At 41.7% G+C, this 21,317-nt stretch overlaps 1 protein-coding gene across 1 annotated transcript in view; it reads left to right on the forward strand.

The window, feature by feature from the left end:
* LOC310942299 (receptor-type tyrosine-protein phosphatase F) overlaps positions 1 to 21,317 on the forward strand; it is a 133,039-nt gene that overhangs the window by 94,894 nt on the left and 16,828 nt on the right. The window contains exons 19-24 of the mRNA XM_083907659.1: positions 571 to 792; positions 7,397 to 7,548; positions 10,974 to 11,086; positions 16,186 to 16,283; positions 19,142 to 19,265; positions 19,461 to 19,636. Coding sequence (XP_083763785.1) covers positions 571 to 792; positions 7,397 to 7,548; positions 10,974 to 11,086; positions 16,186 to 16,283; positions 19,142 to 19,265; positions 19,461 to 19,636 — 885 coding nt within the window. The remainder of the gene's footprint in view (positions 1 to 570; positions 793 to 7,396; positions 7,549 to 10,973; positions 11,087 to 16,185; positions 16,284 to 19,141; positions 19,266 to 19,460; positions 19,637 to 21,317) is intronic.

Raw genomic sequence — 21,317 nt, forward strand, 5'->3', positions numbered from 1 at the left:
AGGGAATTTAAGCCAAATGACATACCAAATGACATTCTCCCTAGTACTGTATAGGTGACTAAGAGACAGGATTCCCTGAGTCATTAACCACTGAGCAGGCCATTGCCTCCTCCCTTCATCATAATGATTTAATAAAGCTACATCTGGAGCAACATGCGCGACATCACAGAGAGCAAACAAAATGCTGGTGAAAACAAAGCTGCAGTGCTCTATGCTGTTGTTCATTATGAAGCAGTCATGCTAAGATTTTGTGCTGGAGCATGTGTTTATTGCTCATTTCATAGCTTGGCTGCATTGTTTACAAAGTTATACCACTGAGCAAACGGCATTTCAAGTCTTAATCTCTAATTCGGAGGCTCAGTAATAAACCTGGCGAAGAGTGTTGTATGATTTAATGATCTGATGTTATGGTCTGGAGTTCTTTTGTTTTTTTCTGCACAGATATTATTACTTCAAACACAACAAACAATTCATTTGTGCCAAAACATAATTACGATGAGGATTTAACCATGTGCCTATTTTTGCTTCTCGTTCACTTGACCTTATCCTTTGTCTCCACATTTTCCACAGCTGCTCAAAAGCGAAGGCCCTTTCCTGAGACGGCGACGTCACCTGGATTCTTCCAGACCTTACATCGCTGCTAAATTGGATTCCCTGCCGACGACGTTTACCTTGGGTGATGAGAAGATGTACAGTGGTTTTTACAACAAGCCTCTGACCAGTCCACAAGAGTACCTCTGCTTCGTCTTGGCTTTACTTCAGTCTGAAGCGACAGACAGTACAGCTAATAATGTAAGACGCATTCAAACACACACATGCAAGTAAAACAATTTACTGATGTGCCAGAATCATCTGAATTATTCATTGTACTACTAAGGAATTTACCTGATCCTCTTTTGTGTCTTTATACCAACCTTTGCACATTACGTACAAACTATTTAAGTTTATCGTCCTTAGGCTATATTCACGCTGCCCCTCAAGCATTTCCAAAATGGCAGTGGCAAGCCAAATTGTTGTTCTTTTTACTGCCATTTACCCTTTAATGTGTCTGCCTATAAAAGTCATTGCTGCTTGTCCTGATAACTCCCTTATCAGTCGACAATTACATCATCCAGCTTTGCCATTTTGGCAGCCATCTGGGCCCCCGTGCAGATCTCTTTACAATGCTTATACGAGACTCTGGGCTTTGAACGTGCAGGCCCTATACCCTCATCAACAGCTTGAACACGGAAGCCCTGCTCACTATTGGATGGTGAGGAGTAAACTTCACTGCAGGTAGAATGAGAGGTCGCGATTGCTCTGGGCTCCTCCACTACACGGTACATGCATATTCAGTAGCTGGGCCTTGGGCAGCCACAGAGGGAGAGAGAACCAGTGCTCCATGTCCAAATCCTAGACTTTCCACCCATTTCTTTCTCTTCACACCCCCCCCCCCTCTTTCATCTCTCTGCTATTTTCCTTTCAATTGCTTTCTTCTTATCTGTGTGTGTGTGTGTCTCACTCTCTCTCGCTCTCGCCATCTTTCTCTACCATGAAGAGCGCAGAGGAGATTGATTAGTGCGGCTGGAGTTAAGAGGAGGATGAGGGCCTGGTTACAGGGCCTTGGGAGTCTGTAAAGCAGGCCTAAATGTCTCTAAAGTCCCCCCCCCCCCCCCTTCCGTAATCCTTCACTTTTTCTCAGTGAGTATGGAAGGGAGGTGCGAAAGAGGCTATAGCGTGTAGCCATGATACACTTGACTTCAAAGGAGATGCTGCACAGCACTCTCAATGGACCACATTGGATCACCAACGCTCGAGATTTGTCTCTTTCTGTGTACTCCCCCTCCTTAAACTGTGTAGCACCCTCCCACCTTTAAACTTAATGTCTTAGATTAATCAGGCTTCACTCACACGGTGAGTCGGTGTGTTTAGCTTCTCCTCCTGGTTCTTTGTGGCTTTGTGCAGTAACCCAATTTCAGGAACTTAATGCAAACAAGACACCTGGTTTCTTTGACACAATGGAACTTTTGCCGTAGCAAACATACCACGAAGAACGCAGATAGTTGATGACTACCTGACCTACTCTTGAACTTGCAGTTTTGAGTCACTGACTCATTTAGTCACACATTTGTCACAGTGTTTCTATTTGCTTACCAAACGTATGTAGTGCAAGGACAGCGGTTCTGTTACAGTGTCAGAAATAAAGAAGCTCCATTTTCCCAGTCACAAGTCACAAAAAACGTTTAAATGGAGAAGATGGTGGTGATGTGAGGAGAAGTTAAAGAAGGGTCATTACTTGTAGAAATGTAAATGACAAGTATATTACTTAACTGACTTACTTAAGTATATGACCTAACTGACACAGAAAAGGAACACTGTTACTACACATCGTGCACTCTCACTGAACTGTCAGTCAAGAGGAAGAAAATAATTGTGGCTGTTTCCAAAGTACAGTAGTAGACAGCTGAAATGTTGTATACCGTATATTCAGTACAGAATATACTGTAACAAGATTTATTGAACTTCATGTAAACGCTTTGATTTTCTAATTTCCTTCCAATAACCTGCTTTATTGTGTAGGTAAACATACTGCATATTTTAGGTGGAGCCCACAGGCAGGCTGTCACTAACTGCTGCACAACCCTCCCCCTAACTGCACGCTATTTGGGAATATCAGATACCACAACAGTGTTTGTTTTGTCACCCCCACCACTGCACTTTCTAACATTTATTACCAAACACAAACGAGTGCAGAAGGTAAAGTGTGCGGGGAGACTTTGCGCTTGGCAAAAGTTGCCTCAAGCAGGATCTTCACCAGACCCTGGAGAATAAGACAAGAAGTACTGGAGTAAATGACTTGTGTCTTTACTGCACTCCTCTGCCTCCACCCTAACTCCCCAGCACAGATCAAACAAGACCGCCAGGATTTAATAAGCCCTCATATATCAATGGCCACAAGCAGCCAGCAGTGGTTTGAGGGAAGAAGAGAGAAGGCAAATGGGGATGAGAGAGAGAGACAGAGAGACAGAAGCAGAGCGTGTGCCTTCATGTCTCCCCAGCACCCAAGGCAGATAAACAAGCCGGGGGGAGTGTGAAATGGGATGATTGGGGCTGGTGTGTATAAACAGTAGCACTTAATGCAAGGGAGCAAAGGAGGGAGGTAGCATGAAATATTGTGTGATATGAGACAAAAAGAGAAAAAAGGGAAGCACTAATGTGTGCGTTTTTTTAGATAAGGGCAAGGTGAGCTTGTGGCAAAGAGAGAAACTAAAACACAGAGTGTTCAGATGTGTTTTTACTGTTGTTTCCTGTTTGCTGTGCTGTCCTGCCATTTATATTCCTTCCACTCTAAACAAGGATTGGCTGTGTGGGACTAATTCTACCTGTGCTCCAGGCTCCAAACACCCTTAACATAAAAGACTCCCTCCAAAAAGTCCCTCCAAAAATGTAAAAGGCTTTGACAAATAATATAAAAAAAAGGCATCATGAAAAATATATGTTTTTTTTCCAGTGAATATAAGCAGCAACTAGGTTTATACCAAGGCTTGTGGAAAAATAGGCAGCACTGATGGAATTCTCTGTTCAAATCACTGTGTCACTTCCACCTAGAGGCTTCTCCCTCTAGTGATGCTTCCTGATATCTACATGCTCTGTGTTCAGACAGCCAAAGAGGAAACAAGTGCAGTTTTCAAAAAAGAGAGCACGTTCGGGGGCTGGAAAGTAAGAAGAGTGAGGGACAGTGTGAGGGAGGAAAGTTCATCCTGCAGCAAGAGTACATGTCATTATATATTCACACATACCGTCTTTAATTCGTTTACTGGCTGTCTTTTCTTGTGTCATGCAACATTGAGGAGAACGTGGGCTCCTCAGCCTCCCTGGAGAGGCAGAGACAGCAACAGACATTTAATGGGCATGTTTGCATGTTTTTTTGTTTGTCTGCCTCACACCCCTGCGGCTAATTTAAGCCATTTTTGGAGACTCGTGGAGCTAGAGGTCACCGTTGATGTTGAAGCTAATGTGCATAGCTGATTCCGCTCCAGGGACGATAGAGCAGCAGATGACTGAGAAAGTAGTGTAGCCCAGGGGCCCGAGAGCAACCTTGATATACTGCTACAACCATAACACCTCTGCCTCAGCGTCTCAGTCTCCCTCTCTCCCTCAATCTTGTTTTTTTTTCTCTGTCTCAGACAAACACTTAAAGTCCACCCATACGCACAAACACACACTCAGCAGCTGCTACCTATTTTAATCTTATATAATGTAATAAATAGCAACATATTTGGTTGACTTAGGCAATCAGTTTTTGTTGACTGTGAAGGTACTTCAGTTTTTGATTGCCTTGTCAGCACAACCTGAAAATAAGATCTAATCAGCATACAAAAGTCATTGGTCATTGGATTTATCTGAGAGATTGAAAAAGATGTCTCTCAACATATTGATGTAGTTCGATTTACTCCCATCATTTTACCAGCGAAACACATCATATGAGTACACTACTAAAGAGGAGTTGTTTTTCCCCCCACTGGTCTTCTGCTGAGTGACTCTTTTTCGCCTCAGAAAAACCAACACCTTAACTGTGGACTTGACGCAAATCATAATTTTCAGAGATAATTAAGAATGAGAAGCCTACTACCTCTGTCTGTGAGCACAAGGGAGTTCAGATGTGCTATCGACATGTCGTCAACCCTACTTCTTGCTTACTATACACAAATAAATATTGCTTAAAGGTGAAGTAAGTAGTTTATAGTGCCATCTAGAGGAGAGGCTGAAATTTACAACAAAGAAGTGCTCCTTTGCTCACCCCCTCCCTTCCCTGAGCGCTACGGTATCCTCAGCTGGTCAAATGTCGTCCTCGTCGTCTTTCTCCGTGTCAGCAGATGAGGTTCGTGAGACGAGGGAGAGGGCGAGCTACCGCGGCCGTAGCAGACGAAGCGGAGAGAGTGGAGGCGGGACTTCCGCTACAAGTAAAGAGACGCTTGATTTGTTCTCTCGCGTTTGTCCTTACAGGCTCCGGTAGAAACATGGCGTCTCGCTGCTAACAGTGGCTATGCAACCGCGGCCCGCGGCCATGTTATTTTACATGACTTTTTGAAACACTACGAAAATGAAACACAAACTATTATACAGCGACTAGACAATGCAGGAGCACATAATATGAATAAAAAAGTGGATTTTGGGTTATATAAACCCATAAATACTACACATTGTCCCTTTAAGACGAGTAACAAATAGACCCTTGCAAACAATGCAGTAAATACAGTTCCTTTTATGTATCTGACTCACAATCATAATCACATGTTCCTTCAGTGCACCATCACTTCATTGTGATCCCGCTCTGCAAGGACAGAAGCATTAGGAGCCACGTGACTGAGCTTTTATCAGATATTAGAGCCGTTAAAATGGACGATCTGTGTACTTCTCCATGACCAACAGACAAAAAGACCTCTCTTTTTGTTGGGCTCTCTTCCTCTCTTATCCCACCCTCTCTGAAAGAACAGCTGTAGTCATTTGTTATACCTCCTTTTTTTTCCCAGGATTCCCTGCAGGTTCAACATCCTTCAACCTTTTTTGGGCCCACCCAAAGGAACAGGAAGCCTTGTGGTTTTTCGTCACATCAGCACTGCTGTGTTGTTTCGCTTTGTTCTTAGATAATAAGATCCTCCTGGAGCCACACAGATCAAGGGAAGACTGGTCTCAAACGTGTTGTGTGTGTATCTATATTTGTATGTGATAAAGACGAAGACAAATGAAAAAGCAATGCAGCTATAAAATAGTCCTTTCTCAGGTCCTATACACACGGAAATGGAATGGAACATAAACAGTCTTTTTCTTTGTCGTTTTTGAAAAAGTTTTCCTTGAACACTACATCCATCCATTTTCTACCACTTTATCCTCCACATGCATCCACATCTCTTCATCCACACAAAACAGAGGTAGAATGAAGAAAGCTAAGGCGACTAAGGAAAGAAAATAAAAGTTAGCAAAGCGAACAGACCAAACAAACTCCTAACACAACAAGACAACGACGACGAAAATATAGCAACAGTGAACGCAATGTGAAAGTGCAAGAGAGAGGCGGGATAATGACACAAAGGTGGTAATTTGATATTTTCCAAATCTGAAAAAATTGTTTTAATTTTTACGTGTAGACAAAATGCCAATAAAGAAAGTGGATTCACTTAGACAGCCCCTCACTGCAGTTACTGCATCTTATGCCCACGCCTAATATCAGAGCATGCTAGTTTGCATGTACATGACTGAGACATACTGTAACACTATAACAGCCATATAGTAAATTTTTCTGGCAGTTACCCGGCAGTAGTAGAGATAACAGAACTATATGACAGAGCGCGAGAGACTTTGAGCTCATCACAGCTTATCTTTCCAATTAATATCTGCCTGCGCGCTGAAGAGCAGGCTGCTGTGTGGCTAATGATCTGGATTACTGCTGCCTGCCGCCCCGCCACTTGAGCTGCATGCTGTGAGCCCAATTCCCTCCGAGGGCTGCGATCTGTCACCCGTGCCTCTCCGCTCAGCCCTCCTCCGCCTCCCCACGACCTGTATCACCCATCGTCATTCAGTGGGAGACATGCAGAGCCTCCCTCTTTCTTTTTGTCATCTGTCACCTTGCTCTCCCGGAGTTGAACTCCCTCATCTTTCAGACACCTTAGTTTTTGTGAAGGAAAAGCACACCAAGCTGCATCACCTCGTGCACCTAACTGCTCAGATACACACCCCTCCCCCTCCATACCTATACTCCGTCAGTTGAAGACGAAGGAGCGGGGGGATGTCTCATTTACAACCAAGGTGGAAACGCACCCTCACAGTCACCTCCTCCTCCTTGTTCTCCTCCTTCTCTTCCGTCACAGTGTGAGCACTAATGAAGAAGAGACGAGTCCTCTCCTGTGCTCCCATTTATCTCAGCAGCCAAGGGACATGCACGCTAATCCTCCCTGTCTCGACCTCTCTCACTCTCCTGCTTCACGCGTGCTCTCATCAATAGTCTTAGTTTCTTCTATGTGATGCAATGCTTTAATAGAAACATAATAATAACTATTAATTCTGCCGAGTTATGTTGATAGTTTAATGGCTTTTTCTTCATTATGATGAACTCTGTACATTTAGTATTTCACTTTATCTCGTGTAATGTCCAACACTGTTAGATTTGGTCCAGATTTGGCAAATGCAGAGATTTTTTGCAGAGAATTAAGAAAGCAAGACAGCTTAGCAATTAGCAAGACTGCCATTGAGATATTGATATGGAAATATTTTACGAGCAACAATATATTACTATGTTTGATTTCTGTCTTTACAGGTGGAGGCTGTTTTGATTTGAATTTCTTTGATTTGATTCTTTGAGAAAGCTCTAAAGTGATGTGGCTCTCATGTTTCTGCCTTTTCTTTTTTCCCCTAACAGATGACATTTTCTGCCAGTCCTTACTCAGACCCAATTCAAGGCACACGTCTTAGTCAGGGCTCAGAGCAACCGGAAATGTTGTGGGTAATGGGTCCAGTACTGGCCGTGGTCCTCATCGTCATCATTGTCATCGCCATCCTGCTCTTTAAGAAGTAAGAACCTTTGCACCTTCTTCAGTCATCATCGTCTGTGTTTGTTTGTAACAGCTCCAGTGACACTTGTGATTGTGAATTTCCTATAGTTGCGTCAGGAATGGTAATGAGAAGTACTCTCTTCTGCTTACATGCCAAACTTTTATCATACGGTTTCATTATCGTAATAACCAGAAGCAAATGCAAATGAACCAAAGGCAAATTGATTTGTCTTTTGGAAAATTGTGAAAGATTTCGATCCAGTTGGCTGTTCTTTAAAAGTACTAAATGAAGTGTCAGTTAGAATGGCAGCCTTCCTAATGAAAAGTTTAGCTTGGCAGAGGACTTACAGTAGCTGGTAACTGCAGTCTATATCTCTTCAATATACTTCAGATGCCTCCGTGCAGCATAATACACAATTACAAAAAAAAAGGAGGAGTTTTGAGATAATCATTAAGGACTAGATAGCAGATACTGTTGACATATTTCCTTAATTAAATACGTAATCTTACTTAATAAACAAAACGATCTAATTATATATTTAGTTATGTGACACATTTGGTGGTTGCCCCTTTTGAAATGTGAAGGTTACATAATTTCAAAATGAATGTTTGAAAATGAATAGCAAAATACATTTATAGACACAATTATTAATTTATTAATTAAAAAATATGAGCAAGAATAGGAGAATAATCATTGGTTTTTGTGGTAAATCCAACTATCTCTTCAGGCAAATGCACTTAGAGCTGTTCTTGTTATAGTAACAGTTGAATGTTGGAAGCAGTAATTATCTAATGGGCAAATGTGTTTTGGACTGGGTAGCCATTACCTGTAAGTTATTATTCACCTCACCTGGCTTCTTCCTCCTGATTAAGTCCCACCTCCATATCTTCTCTTGATGGCTCCATTACAAATTATCCATTTTCCATCATACTATTCTCCAACCTGCCATCTACAGCTGTGCAGACTGCTGTGTGGCTGCCTTTCTTCAGCAGAAAAGGACTGGTTAATAATAAGCCTTGAGACAGCTCGCTGCTGAATAGCACATCCACTGTTTGGAAGCCCTTTCTCCGTGTAGACACAGATTGACGGAAGGTACTGAAGGAGGTGGCTGGTTGCCCTTGTCACTGTGGACTGGCAGTAAATGTGCAAAGGAATAATCGCACTCTAGCTTAGATTGTTACTGCTACCTGCACATTTGCCAGTACCATCAGCAGAGTCATCATGACGTCGTTTTAAATAAGTCTCCAGCAAGTATTAGGATAACTTTTTTTTATGCTGTGCCATGGTTAAAATGTGTGAGGAAAAGTAGAGAATAAGAATATAGGACTAAGTAAGGAAGTTTTCAATCCATATGGGTAAAGATTCCCAATTAACCCTTCAACACCCTTCTTTTTGTCCTCTGTGAATGCAGCAAACAGGAAAGGTGGGTACTATCACTGTTATATCAGTCACAACTTTGTATCCCATCACCCAAGTCTCCTTAATTTGTGTTGTTAAATCAGTGGTATTCATTTGCTTTATTTACGGTTGCAGAGTCACTTCCTTCTCAGGTCCAAAAAAATAACTCCAATGGTAATACAAGGGCTTCAAAAAGGGATCAGTCTAATTTGTTCAGATGTACAAAACATGAGAAGCAGCGACTCTGAGACTCTGCACCCCTTAATAACTTGGGTTAAAGAAACCCCAGGTCATGTCTGTGTAACAGTGCATGTTCCACATCTAGCGCCAGTGTTCCTTGACAGATCGCCCTGCCATGGTTTGTCTCTGTGCTGTATTTCATTATCCAGCAAGTGTCAGTGCACCCTTTCAAGATTGGCCCCATCTGAATATGCCAAGTCATCACCTGCTGCTGAATGGGCCATTGTGAAGTAAATGCCAGACGAGAAAACTGCTGAAAAAGAAATGTTCCCATCTTTTAAGCTGACATTTTCCACCGAGACCCATTCCTCCACTTTTAGCCTCAACCCCTCCTCCCTCTGCTTCTTCGTAGCAGGAGTCTCAACTAAAAGCCCTGTTCTACCCTCATTAAGTGCTCCCAGTACTGCACACACAGTGTGCGTGTGTGTGCGTGTGTGCGTTTGTACTTGCATTGTTACATGTCTTAACCCTCACTTTGAGTGAGAGATGAATAAGCCCATTGAGATTGCTGCCATGTTTGCTTTTACTCAGCACCAAGTGTCACGTAGATTGGCATCTCATTGGGTCAGAGGAAGAGTTATTGCATTTTGAGAACAGATCACAGATGCCCAACTCTTTTCATGCACGCACCTGTCCCCCAGCCCAGCACCAGCAGCAGTCTCTGAGAGAACCGGATATGGTCTGGCTCGACTGCAGAGGAAGAGATGCTTGTCATCTGATTAGGCATCACACTGCAAGCATTAGCTTAAGCCTTTGCAGCGTAAGATAACAGGTGGCAGTGCGGCCCAAGCCCCAACGGCTGAGGTGGAGTGGGTTAAGCCAGTGTCTGAACCACCACCATTTATGTATTCTCTCCACGCTGGGCGTCAACAGAAGGCCCTGCTCCTGCCTAAAACCCACACTCGCCACTTGCAAATGGAGTGCAATGAGTTGTGAAATTTCCACAGGGCACCCTGATGCTTTCTTCCGCCCATTTCCATTTGCAGTCAGAAGCCTTGCAAGTCTGCAGCTCTATCTGTGTGTGTGTTAGAGGTGGGGAAGCATATCTGTGTGTGTATCGCAACAGATGTTGACTGAAATATCTGAATATAGGCAGGATGAGTTTTCTGTCCCTCCCTACCTGATGGACAAACCTACGGTTGGCTGAGCTGGGCCAGTTTAAGCTGTGCTATTCTCTTCTGTTCTATGTTAGACTCAGTTAGGCCAGGCCTGGCAGCGCAGGTGCTGCTGAAATGGTCTAATTACCCAGTTTTGTGCCACCCAGCTGATGAGCAGCATCCGCCTGTTTTCTTCTCAATCTGGAAAGCCAGTAAACACAATGTGTTGTTAGCACACACACACAGAGCAGCAAAAATCACACATTGAAATCTTTGCTACGCACAAGCACAAGCACTCGTGTACACATACCCACACAGCAGCTGTCACCTATCCAGCAGCAAACAAACCCAACTTAGCCCACTCCAGGAAAATTGTGACATTTCTTCAAACACATTAAACTCCAGTTGGCAAACTAATGGGGGTAATACCCTGGTACCTACTGTCTCTTGTATCACTGGTCCTTTGAGAACCATTAACTATGCCATTAACCTCATCAAGTGTGCAGCATAGTGAAGATGTTTGCATTTTTTTCATGTCTCATTTTCTATCCACATAAGAGAAAAACTAATATCATTCTTAGTCATCCTGTCAATAGAAATTAAGGTTAGCTTGAGTAACTGATGGCTATAATGAATGGCTCCTGTAGTGAGCAATTAGATGGTTTTGACTTGATGTGATCATCGTACGGCCTGGTTCTGTCACCACAGGAAACGGGCATCACCCCTACCCAAAGATGACCACTCAGGTGGGGTGAAAGACTCTCTGCTGGCCAACTCGTCCGACCCTGTGGAGATGAGAAGACTCAACTACCAGACCCCAGGTAAAGAAAAACCTATCCTACAGTTAGCATATACAATATTATACAGGGTTTTGTCTCCTTTCCTGTACCTGCTCTTGAGAAATGAACTCATGCTGCACCCATGTCATGTGGATGGATGGTGAAAAAACAGCAGGAAATCTACAATTAATGACAACACAAAGTGTGATAAACGGTGTGTCACAGTGGAGCACCATCTTACATTTGGGTTTAACTACACTGCACTACAGACTTGGTTGAGTACTCGTTCTAGTAAGTACTACACAAGTTCCACAATTTGTACATAGGAGCTTTTAGAAAACTACAAGCATAAGCATTATGAGATCTTGCATTTTAGCATGAACCATATTTTCTAAGGTTATTTTTGAGTTTGTAAGATGCAATCTTGTAATAGCAGTAACTCAGGTGTGACATGTGTGCCAAATCACCTCCACTCCCACGAACCACTGAACAGGTACATGGGAGTTTGCTGTATTGGTTGAAAGTCTCTGTATTGTGTTTGTGCATTTTAATCACAGCATTGCAAGAAAATAGTGCAGGTTCAATGGTTCAATCATAAAAATAAATAAAAAGTATATTTTGCCTTTTGAAAATAGTAAATATCTGTAAAATTGACCAGACAGTAATTCATATCTAAAGATGTATGGAGATAATTGTGTTCCTTTATAGTAATACCTATGTAACAACTGTGTAATATCAGTGTTCTTTGATTATTTAAATTTTCAAGCAATTTTCTCCTTAAAAGTGCTTATTGCATTTTGAAATGTTTCATCTAAACTCAAAAACACTCCTCTAGAAGAAATCTGCTTTAGCAATGAACAACTGCCGTCCGCTTTCTTTTGATGGATTTCTTGTTTAGGAATGCCTTTCAGATGTTGCTGAATGAAATCCATGTGTCCGGCTTATTTTCCTATTCAACCTCAAACTAAGACACTGACCAGTTCTGAAAAAATAGGTTGATAAGAGAAAACAAAGAAGTTGTGTTTGAAATAATTCGTAACACTGGACAGTATCGATGGAATCAGGCTGAGGGAAATCAGATTCCAGCTTCACACCCAGCGCAGTAGAGTAGAGACGGGTTTTATTTCTTTATTTATGTATTTTTGGTGGTGGTGGTCATGTCAGGTGCCTGCCACACAGCATTAGCCATCTTTATTTTTGCTCCTGATCTCCTTCCTCCTCCCTTGGTCCTTGCTCCTCCCCCCTCCATGAGCTCCTCTCATTCCAGCCAGCTGGTAATGAGTCCTGCTGCCTTGGATGTCAAGGTGAGCCAGGCACAGGGAACAATAGAGCTGAGAGAAAATGTCAACCACAGTGCACAGGCAGAAATGTGTGTGTGCACACACATACAGTCCCTTTGAACCCCTGCAGAGGAATTAAGCAATGCTGCTGTTTTTCCATCCTCCCACTCCACCTCTTTCCTCTTTTGTTTTCCTATCCTCTGTAGGGTTATCACTCTCTCTCTTTTCTTTCCCCCTTCCACCTTTTTCACATCAACATTTATATCTTTATTTCTTCCATTATTTCTCTGCTTTTCCACCTTGCTGTTTTCTCAATGAGACTTCCAGCCTGAGCTGAGTGAATATTGAACAACCCATTCCTCTGTTTCTTGTTACCAGCAGGTGAACATTCCTGCTCCAAGTCTGATTGTTGACAGTAGTCCAGCAGATTAAAGCTCATGTCTCTTGCATGCTGGATAGAGAAAATATAATTGCAGTATTGTTAAATCTGGACCTATTTTCTCATATTTTCTGGCTAAATTGATTAATAAGAAAAACATTGTATTGAGTCTTGGTGTAGGATCTCTTATTTGACTGTAGCGTTACAACAGTCTGTCATCGGTTATGTGGCTCTGTCCATTTGCAGCACACGTTGCCACAGCTTTAGTGCACCCTCCTCAAAGACGGTCTGTAGAGTATGGCAAGTCTTTTTAGTTAACTGTTTGCTACACCTTGTTACTCCACTCTAGTCTCCCTCACAGTTACATATAAGACACATCAATTATTAGTAGGACTCCCGTCCATGTTATTGTCAGACACACACAATTTTTGTAATAACAAATTGAACATGCTCACTTTTACTGGATGTAGTTTGACATAAGTCCCCATAAATCCCCTTGGCAATTACATCCCAGCTGAATTTTAGTCCAAACATTTGTGTCCCTATTAAATAGTCCATGCCAGAAAGATTGGAAATGTTGGCACAGACTGAAAAGTAACAGAATTATCCTTGAAACAGACCTGGTCTGTTCCTTTTGGCACTCCAGCAGCACACATGTCATTCTATAAATAAATGACTGGATTTATCAGACAGTATTTCCAAATACTTAACTGAGATCTTGACTGTGTTTTACTCTACACATCAAGCATGTAGTACCATTTACAACAAAGCACAGTTTGCACTAAGTTGTCATAGGGGAGTATTTTAATTTCTGGTTTCATAACATTGGTTGACATTTTGGACATAATATTGAGATACAACTCAAGCTGTGTTGTCCAGTTGAGTAAATAACACAGACAGTCAATTATACAGATTTGAAATTAACAAACAGCTTTGAAATATTTATATATCAAGTAATATACAGTATGATGTCAGATTTATTATTATTTTAGCGTGAATTCACATGTTCATAATTACTCAACCAGTCAAGTCATGAATGGTCATCTTCCATGATGTAAAACACCTCAAAGTCGGGATTCAGTCAAATGCCTTGGAGTGATCTTGTGTTAATCACAGCTTGTATTCCTGCTTTTTAATATGGTTTGTTTCATATTAACCCCTACTGTATAGGTACCTACAACACCCTGTCTCGTGTTTGTTTTACCTCAGTTTCATGATGATGATTTTCCTTGTATTTATGTCTGGGAAATAATAAGAAAACAACTAAAAAGGAAAATTATCACTCAAAATTCCAGTTGTAACTTGAGGTTCATCTCGTAATGGGACCATGCCAGCAGCTACCCCTCAAGAAAGCAATAGTCTCTTGTATATTATGACACCAGCTCAGTAGTCATTGGTGTGACCACATCCATCTTTGAACTTGGCACTCATTTTGATCTCAGCTACTCACCTGATAAGTTTCATGACAGTATCTTGCACAGCTGTCCTGCTATCTTGTTGACAGCATCTGTCCACAGACATATAAACACGTCATAAAACTCACTACTCGCTGTGGTATTTCCTGCTACAGTATGTATCACCAAAACACGTTTACAATAATATCAGACAAAGAGAAATTTACCTGAAAAAAAACAACGTTTTGGAACGTAGTTGTGGGCTGATTTCATGGTTTCATGGCTTTACCCACCATACGTATTGATTTAATGTACATTATGAACATTATAATAAAGGAGAATCATCACTTTTAGGTCTGATTGTCTGAGCACTTATGTCCCCATATTGCAATAATACCTTTGGTTTTAATGTTGTCATCACAAATAAACAAAATGGTGGCTCAAACTATTAACCTTAAACCAGACAGAAGGAACTACTTGCCCTTCAAACTCAGTAGTTGCCGTTTGTATGCTCCTCTCTTTAACTGCCTAAATATAATATTTAAATTGCCTCACAAGGGCAAATACTAACAGCTCTGCACTCCAGGTAGCTTACAAGGGTGTTTGCTATTTTGCCCTGGTCTGATCACAAGTCGTCTCCATTGACTGAGTCTTCTTCCTCCTTCCTTCACTTTCCTCTCTCCACAGGTCCAAGCTCTCATCGTTGCCCCAACACTCCAAGTTAGTCTGCTCTCTCACCTTCTGTGAATTTCACACACATGCAGTCTCTCACTCGCTCCCTGATCCCATTCTCCCTTGACGCAATCCTGACAGACATCACAGGTCCACAAGCTTGATGCCTGGCTTCTCGAGGATGCAGCAGTGTCCTCTTTAGGCTGTGAACTTCCTACAACACCTTTTTGCTGTGGAAGCAAAAGCCACAATGGCGTCATGAATGGTTGAGCAGTGCGGACAGTTACACTTGCTTTACATTAGCTTTGTTATCTACGACTTCACTCTCCATTTAACATAAAACATGGCTATAAAAGACCTGGCTGAACAGGCACAAACACATACACTCTGATGTTAATGTCCGTATAGCTCCCCTAGTGTCATACTATTAAATTAGTGTAATTGGTCAGGTCTCATTTTGTGCAATGGCCATAGTTACCAAGCATTATCCATTAGCATTGCAGCACAAATTAGCTTTCAGCATTTGTTCATGTGAAAGCATGACCCATGGCTTTAGAGAAGTAATCATCTAAAGGCACTGATGTTACTATCTGTACCATTTCACAGTGTCTTTCTGATCTCTGTGTGACTTCAAGGCCATATATTAGGTTAATGATGCTCCATGTGTAACTTAAGAGTGTCTTCAAGCGTGTCATACACTTAACTTTTTACACACAAGGCAAGTCCTTAGCAATCTGTTTAAGCACAGAGCCTTGCCAAGTTCAGAGGCACAGGGGGAATTTGTGTCGCTAGATTAGTAATAAATCATCCAATAACCCAGCGAAGAGAAATCTCGGGAGCAGCAGGGGGGTTGTTTGAAATTAATCCAGCCCAAGCGCTCCAGGCTGGGCTGAAAGATAGGCTATTGTAGGAAAAGAGATTTTCAAAAGAAATGAGTTTTGGCTGGTGACCAGTCAGTTTTTTTCTCTGGGAAGTGACAGCGTGACTGATTTGTAGAGACTTGTGGGTTCCTGCTCTGATCCCACCTCTGCCACCAATTGAGCGTTGTGGAGTCAGAGATGTCTGCCTCCTGCTTCCTTCCAGGAGCATGCTCACCCAGTCACTCATGTGCATCTTCGAGCCAGCTCCACCTCTGTCCTCCTCACTTAGCATGATGAAATCACCAAATGTCACCAGCTCGTCTCAACTTGTACACTCTATCTATCTTTCTCCCCTCACTCTTCTCTCCCTCTCTTCATGCATTGTTGAACAAAGTGTACTCTCCTCACTGTTATACAGCCACCTCATGGTCCCACTGGCAGCCTCACTCACCCTGTGGTCACACCAGTGTTTGTCTGCGTCAGTGTGCATGTCTCATGTAAGAACAGCCTGGTCTCACAGTTTGTGTTTTTCTTCTCCCACCTCTTCCTCTCTCAGGAATGAGGGAACACCCGCCCATTCCTGTTGTTGATCTATCTGACCACATAGAGCGGTTGAAGGCCAATGATGGCCTCCGATTTTCTCAAGAGTATGAGGTAAGAGCCACACACTAATAGAGGATCAGTGTCATTGTTTTCTTGTCTGCAAGGACATTTTGTGTTTATGTATATTTGATCTCATATGTATGTATTCAAATGGATTATGGAATACTTTGATCACAAACATCCTTCAGTCATTTTTACAGCTCTATTAACAATCCCACCAGGAAACCAACACTTACATTAAATGCTGCAAGATGCTTTTTCACAAGACTACCAGGTTGTGAGTTGCTGAAGCAATCTGTGTGCGTCTCGATGTTTCCCCAAAGAATGTTATTTTGCAGGAGATCTCTCCAATGCAGCTCTGTGAGGGATTATCTCTTGTCTGTGTTATTCTCAAAAAAGGGGGAAGCAAATTAGCATTTAAAGTGGCACATAGTTGGTGTGGGAACTAAACAAGGCCAGATGAAGAGATCCATGAATGCAAAATACCAAGAGCTGTTTTTGTTTGTTTTGTTTGTCTGATTTGCTCTAATTCTTTTTTTCAAAATTTTTAATCAAATCAACTGAATGTTTCAACATGAAAGTTTCAGTGTGGAGTAAAACAGAACATTTATTTTTTTCGTGGCCTTGTGAATCATTGCACATAGGCCAGAAAGATGTCATCTCTGACAGTGTGTTGGGCACAAGGGCTCAAAAAGTTGTTATAGTGCTGTCATGCACCTCTAAGTTTGTAACAATATAAGACCTGCATGCACAATTAATATGTCTGAGGAGCAACTGGCTTTATTAGCACGTCTTTAGAACACAGAGACAATCACAATCTGTTTTGTGTCATAAATACTGTGGAATATTTTGTCCATTCCATTCATAGCTATGAGAAACTTTCATGGAATCTGTAAGAAGAGGTCATTGTAATGCAAAACATATGTTTTATACATATGTAGACGTGCACCTTACAATATATTTTATTATTATAATAGTTTTTTTGATGTGGGACACTGTGACGAAATTAACAGCTAACTAGGGAGACAATTAGGCCATAGTAGTGTTGTTCCGTGCCTTTCCAGCACATTGCCCTCCCGGCCTGTTGAGTTAGTGTAAATGAATCAGGCCAGAGAAGTGACTCGTCTGACTGCAGGCGACCAGCATGGCCTCATTCCCTCACTGCAGCAGTCATTCCAAGCCAGGGAAGACCCCCTCCATGGCCATCAGATGGCTATTCATCTCTACGCCAACAGAAGGTGCCGCAGCAGAGCTCATGGCACTTAGTCACAGTCATATTCACCGGCTGCTCCCGTTGTGCCTTACCTCATAGCATGGATTCCGTAGAAGCGTTCTCTCGCTAACATTTTAGGTGCCGTGACACTTCCTTTACCACCAACACCAGTCCATAGCACACTCGGTAATGAGCAAAATTTGTCAGTCAGACGTGCTGCAGCTCCCTGTGACAGGAAGCAATGTCGTCATATCGCTATCATTATATTCATTTGAAAGCAGTTCCAGTGTGTCAGTGAGAATACCTGTGGCGTTTGCTTCTCTACGTAACTTGTTTGCTAGCTGTCATCAGTCTAGTGTGCCCATTGTGCTTACTGAGCTCGAAATGGAAATTACATATTTTGACTGCAAATTAGATTTTCACTTTCATTTCATACTGGAATGCACTGATAAAGTTATTGGCAGTGCAAAGTTGCAGCTCGATCAGCTGCAGTAGATCTCTGCTCATATGACTCTTACAGTTTGACATGTTTCATCGCTTTTTCACAATCAGACAGAATGTACAGGTTTTACTTTTGTAATTAATATGGAATTGGTTCATCATTTTCAAATTCCAGATTTTTTTTGACATGTGTCAGAGTTGCTGCTGTTATAGGAGTGTACTGAAAGTAAAATGGTATCTAATTACAGCAAACCACAGTGACTGAACTTTGGCTTGGCCTCACCTTGAATCTTTTATTATATTATTGCTTATCCAGAGACTATTCTTACATTTTTGAACTGTCAGGACATAAAATAAGACATACAAAAAGTAAGTGAAGGAATTCCAAAGGTGTTGTTCTTCATCCTGCTGGATTTGTGAAGCTGTAAAGGTTTGGGAAATTAGTGGACATGGTTCCGGCATGACCTGAGGGAGATCGATATGGAATAACTAGAGACTGTGACATTATTGAGCCAAGGGATGGGAAGCCATCACACGTGTCTCCAGATCAATATGCATGCAGTCCACTATCGTCTCAGACAAATGACGCAAGATGGAAAGGGTTAAAATTGGAGAAGGTGAAATGTGGGAAAAGGTCAACAGAAATATAAAAAGAGAAAAGAAAGAAGGCAATTAGAGGAAACCATGGTTACTGAAAGCAGTCCAGAAACATGACTTCAAAAATATTTCATTCCGTGATCAAACCAATCCTTGTTATGTTGACTGGATTAATATGTTGGCTGTCATGGCTCAATGGATGAGGATTTAAGTGAAATAGATGCCTTTATTTATTTCTACTTATGCAGGACATCAAATGCAATCCAACTAATTCAACTGTTAATGCACCACTAGCCTTGTAGCCTTGTAAACAGCAACACAGGCCTTGTTAACTGATTGCCTCAGTCTGCATGTGCCCCACACACACTATAAAACCACTTACCTTTTGTCGTCCACTGTGGCTTTTAAGTGACAGGATGTCTGTATGTGTTACTTTTAAAGGCTTTGTTGACCGTAATATACTGCTGTAGAATGGTGACAGCAGACACCAGTGTAATTTCGCCCAATCGCTTTTAACCATGTTACACTCAAGAGCCTCCCTTTGTGTTTTTCTTTTTTTCCTCTGCTCCATGTTAACTTTCTTAAAATTATTCTTTCTCTCTCTGTCTGTCTTCTCTGTTTGCTCCCACTCTCTCTTCATCCCTGCCCTCTGTCACAGTCCATTGATCCAGGTCAGCAATTTACCTGGGAAAACTCCAACATGGAAGTCAACAAACCAAAGAATCGCTATGCAAATGTCATTGCCTATGACCACTCCAGGGTTGTTCTCACCTCTGTTGATGGTAAGAGCCAATGTAACCCTTTAAACTCTGTAGGGTCACCTTTCCCAGTACCAGGGACATTTAGCGTGCATGCACTTATTGTCAGCAAAATCCATATGCTGTACTTTTTTCTATCATTGTTCACTGTCTCAGGTTATACTTTTGTGTGATAAATATTATAATATAATAAAACAGTTTCACTGCTCTTGGTTACAGCTGTTCCAGGGAGTGACTACATCAATGCTAACTACATTGATGGCTACAGGAAGCAGAATGCTTATATTGCCACACAAGGGCCTCTGCCAGAGACACTGAGTGACTTCTGGAGGATGATGTGGGAGCAAAGATCCAACACCATTGTCATGATGACTAGGCTGGAAGAGAAGTCACGGGTAAGTTGAGATACTTGTGTGATGAACTATAAAATACTCTCAGGTATGGTAAGCGGTCAGTAGGTGGGCTCACATCAGGTTGTTTTTATGCACATTTCCATTTCATGTATGAGGAAGGTGGAAAAGTTGGATTATCGATAATAGGTAAATGCAAATAAATGCAATGGAAACAGATTCAGCAAATCACACAACCTCAGCATTTCACTGCATTGGGAAAATAGAATAGAGAAAGTCTTCACTGACCCTCTTTTTGGAGTCCCTGCTCGAAAATGACATGCCCAAACTAAATAGAGTAAATCTCTGCAGTTACAAGCTCTATGTGGATTATCTTGGTATCAGAATAAAGATTGTGAGATCTCGTCAGAGGTGTAAGTTTCATTGTAGATGCCACTGTGTCAGAGTAAATGCACATGGAACACAGCACCTTTAAAATATGGAGTAGGAGCTTATAAACGCATTGAGGTCATGTAACAACATGTGGACATGAACTGTCTAAAGTCTGATGCTGCTGAAGTGAAGCAGAGAAAATGACAGAGGTTTTAGTAAAGACATGTCTAGGCGTTCTCTCTTTTGGCACAGCTTGGCACCATCTGTGCCATTTGAGATTTCGTAGGTACCAAATTATTAATAACCCATTTAATTGTATTTACATGTCACTATTGGTCTAAAACAAACTTGGATAACTCGCTGTAAATCGATGCTCCCTGCACGGTGCGTAATAACAACTCTGTGACTCTGCAGCATCTTTCAGTTACGCAGCACCATAGCTCTGGCGTACTTTGGTCAATGTGGGTGATTGACAGCTCGTTTTAAACCTCTAAACCCGAGACCTCTGTCTCCAAATGCGTGTGAATCACTTCCTTAGCGAGTCAAAAGGACATAACACAGGACATGACACATTTGTACGGACATTCGCCCTTCTCTAATCAGAACGAACTCATGTCGCTCTGTAAATGATCAATCAGACTGGGATTTGTCCCCAAAGCATGCTGGGAAGTTTAGTTCATCATTAGAAGTGGGTTTGTTCCGGTGGAAATGTTTGTTTTGATAAACTGCAAAGATAAGACAACGTTTCTGCTTGTATTTCTTGAAAGTCTTATTGAGGCATTTGCAATATTGTAATCTATAACAATACATGATTGATTACTCCATCTATTTTATAGTGCCAAGCTAACTTAAAATAACAAGAGTAACCTCACAGTGAGCATCAGAACAAGAATGGCCAGTTTTAGAAGATTTGGATTACTGGTGAAGTTAAAACATTCCCCAGTCTCGACATGGCACTGAGAAAATACATCTTGCTGTGAAAGAGAAATGATATTAGATATTATAAAGAAAGAAACATGAAATGTTTTATTTCTTAAAATGTCATCGCAGCAATTAATCTCACCCTTCACCCCTGCCCAATTACTGAGCAAACCTAGTGCTGCAGTTTTAGAAGGAAAACAAATTAATGTCTTGTAAAACTTAGGGCCTTTTAATTTGACAGTAATATGATATATTAGTTTCCCTAGTTTTGTGAAATATGGAACTATATATTTATGTGGCTCCACAACACATTATAGCCAACAAAGCCTAAAGGCATGTAGACCCCAGTCAGCAGGATTTGTCAGCCTGATCGAACCCCAAAGCACACTTTGGTCATGTGTGGACAGTATCGCTTCTTTTTGCATCTCTTCCC

The sequence above is a fragment of the Microchirus variegatus genome (assembly GCF_963457635.1).
Source record: "Microchirus variegatus genome assembly, chromosome: 21".
NCBI classification, from domain to species: domain Eukaryota; kingdom Metazoa; phylum Chordata; class Actinopteri; order Pleuronectiformes; family Soleidae; genus Microchirus; species Microchirus variegatus.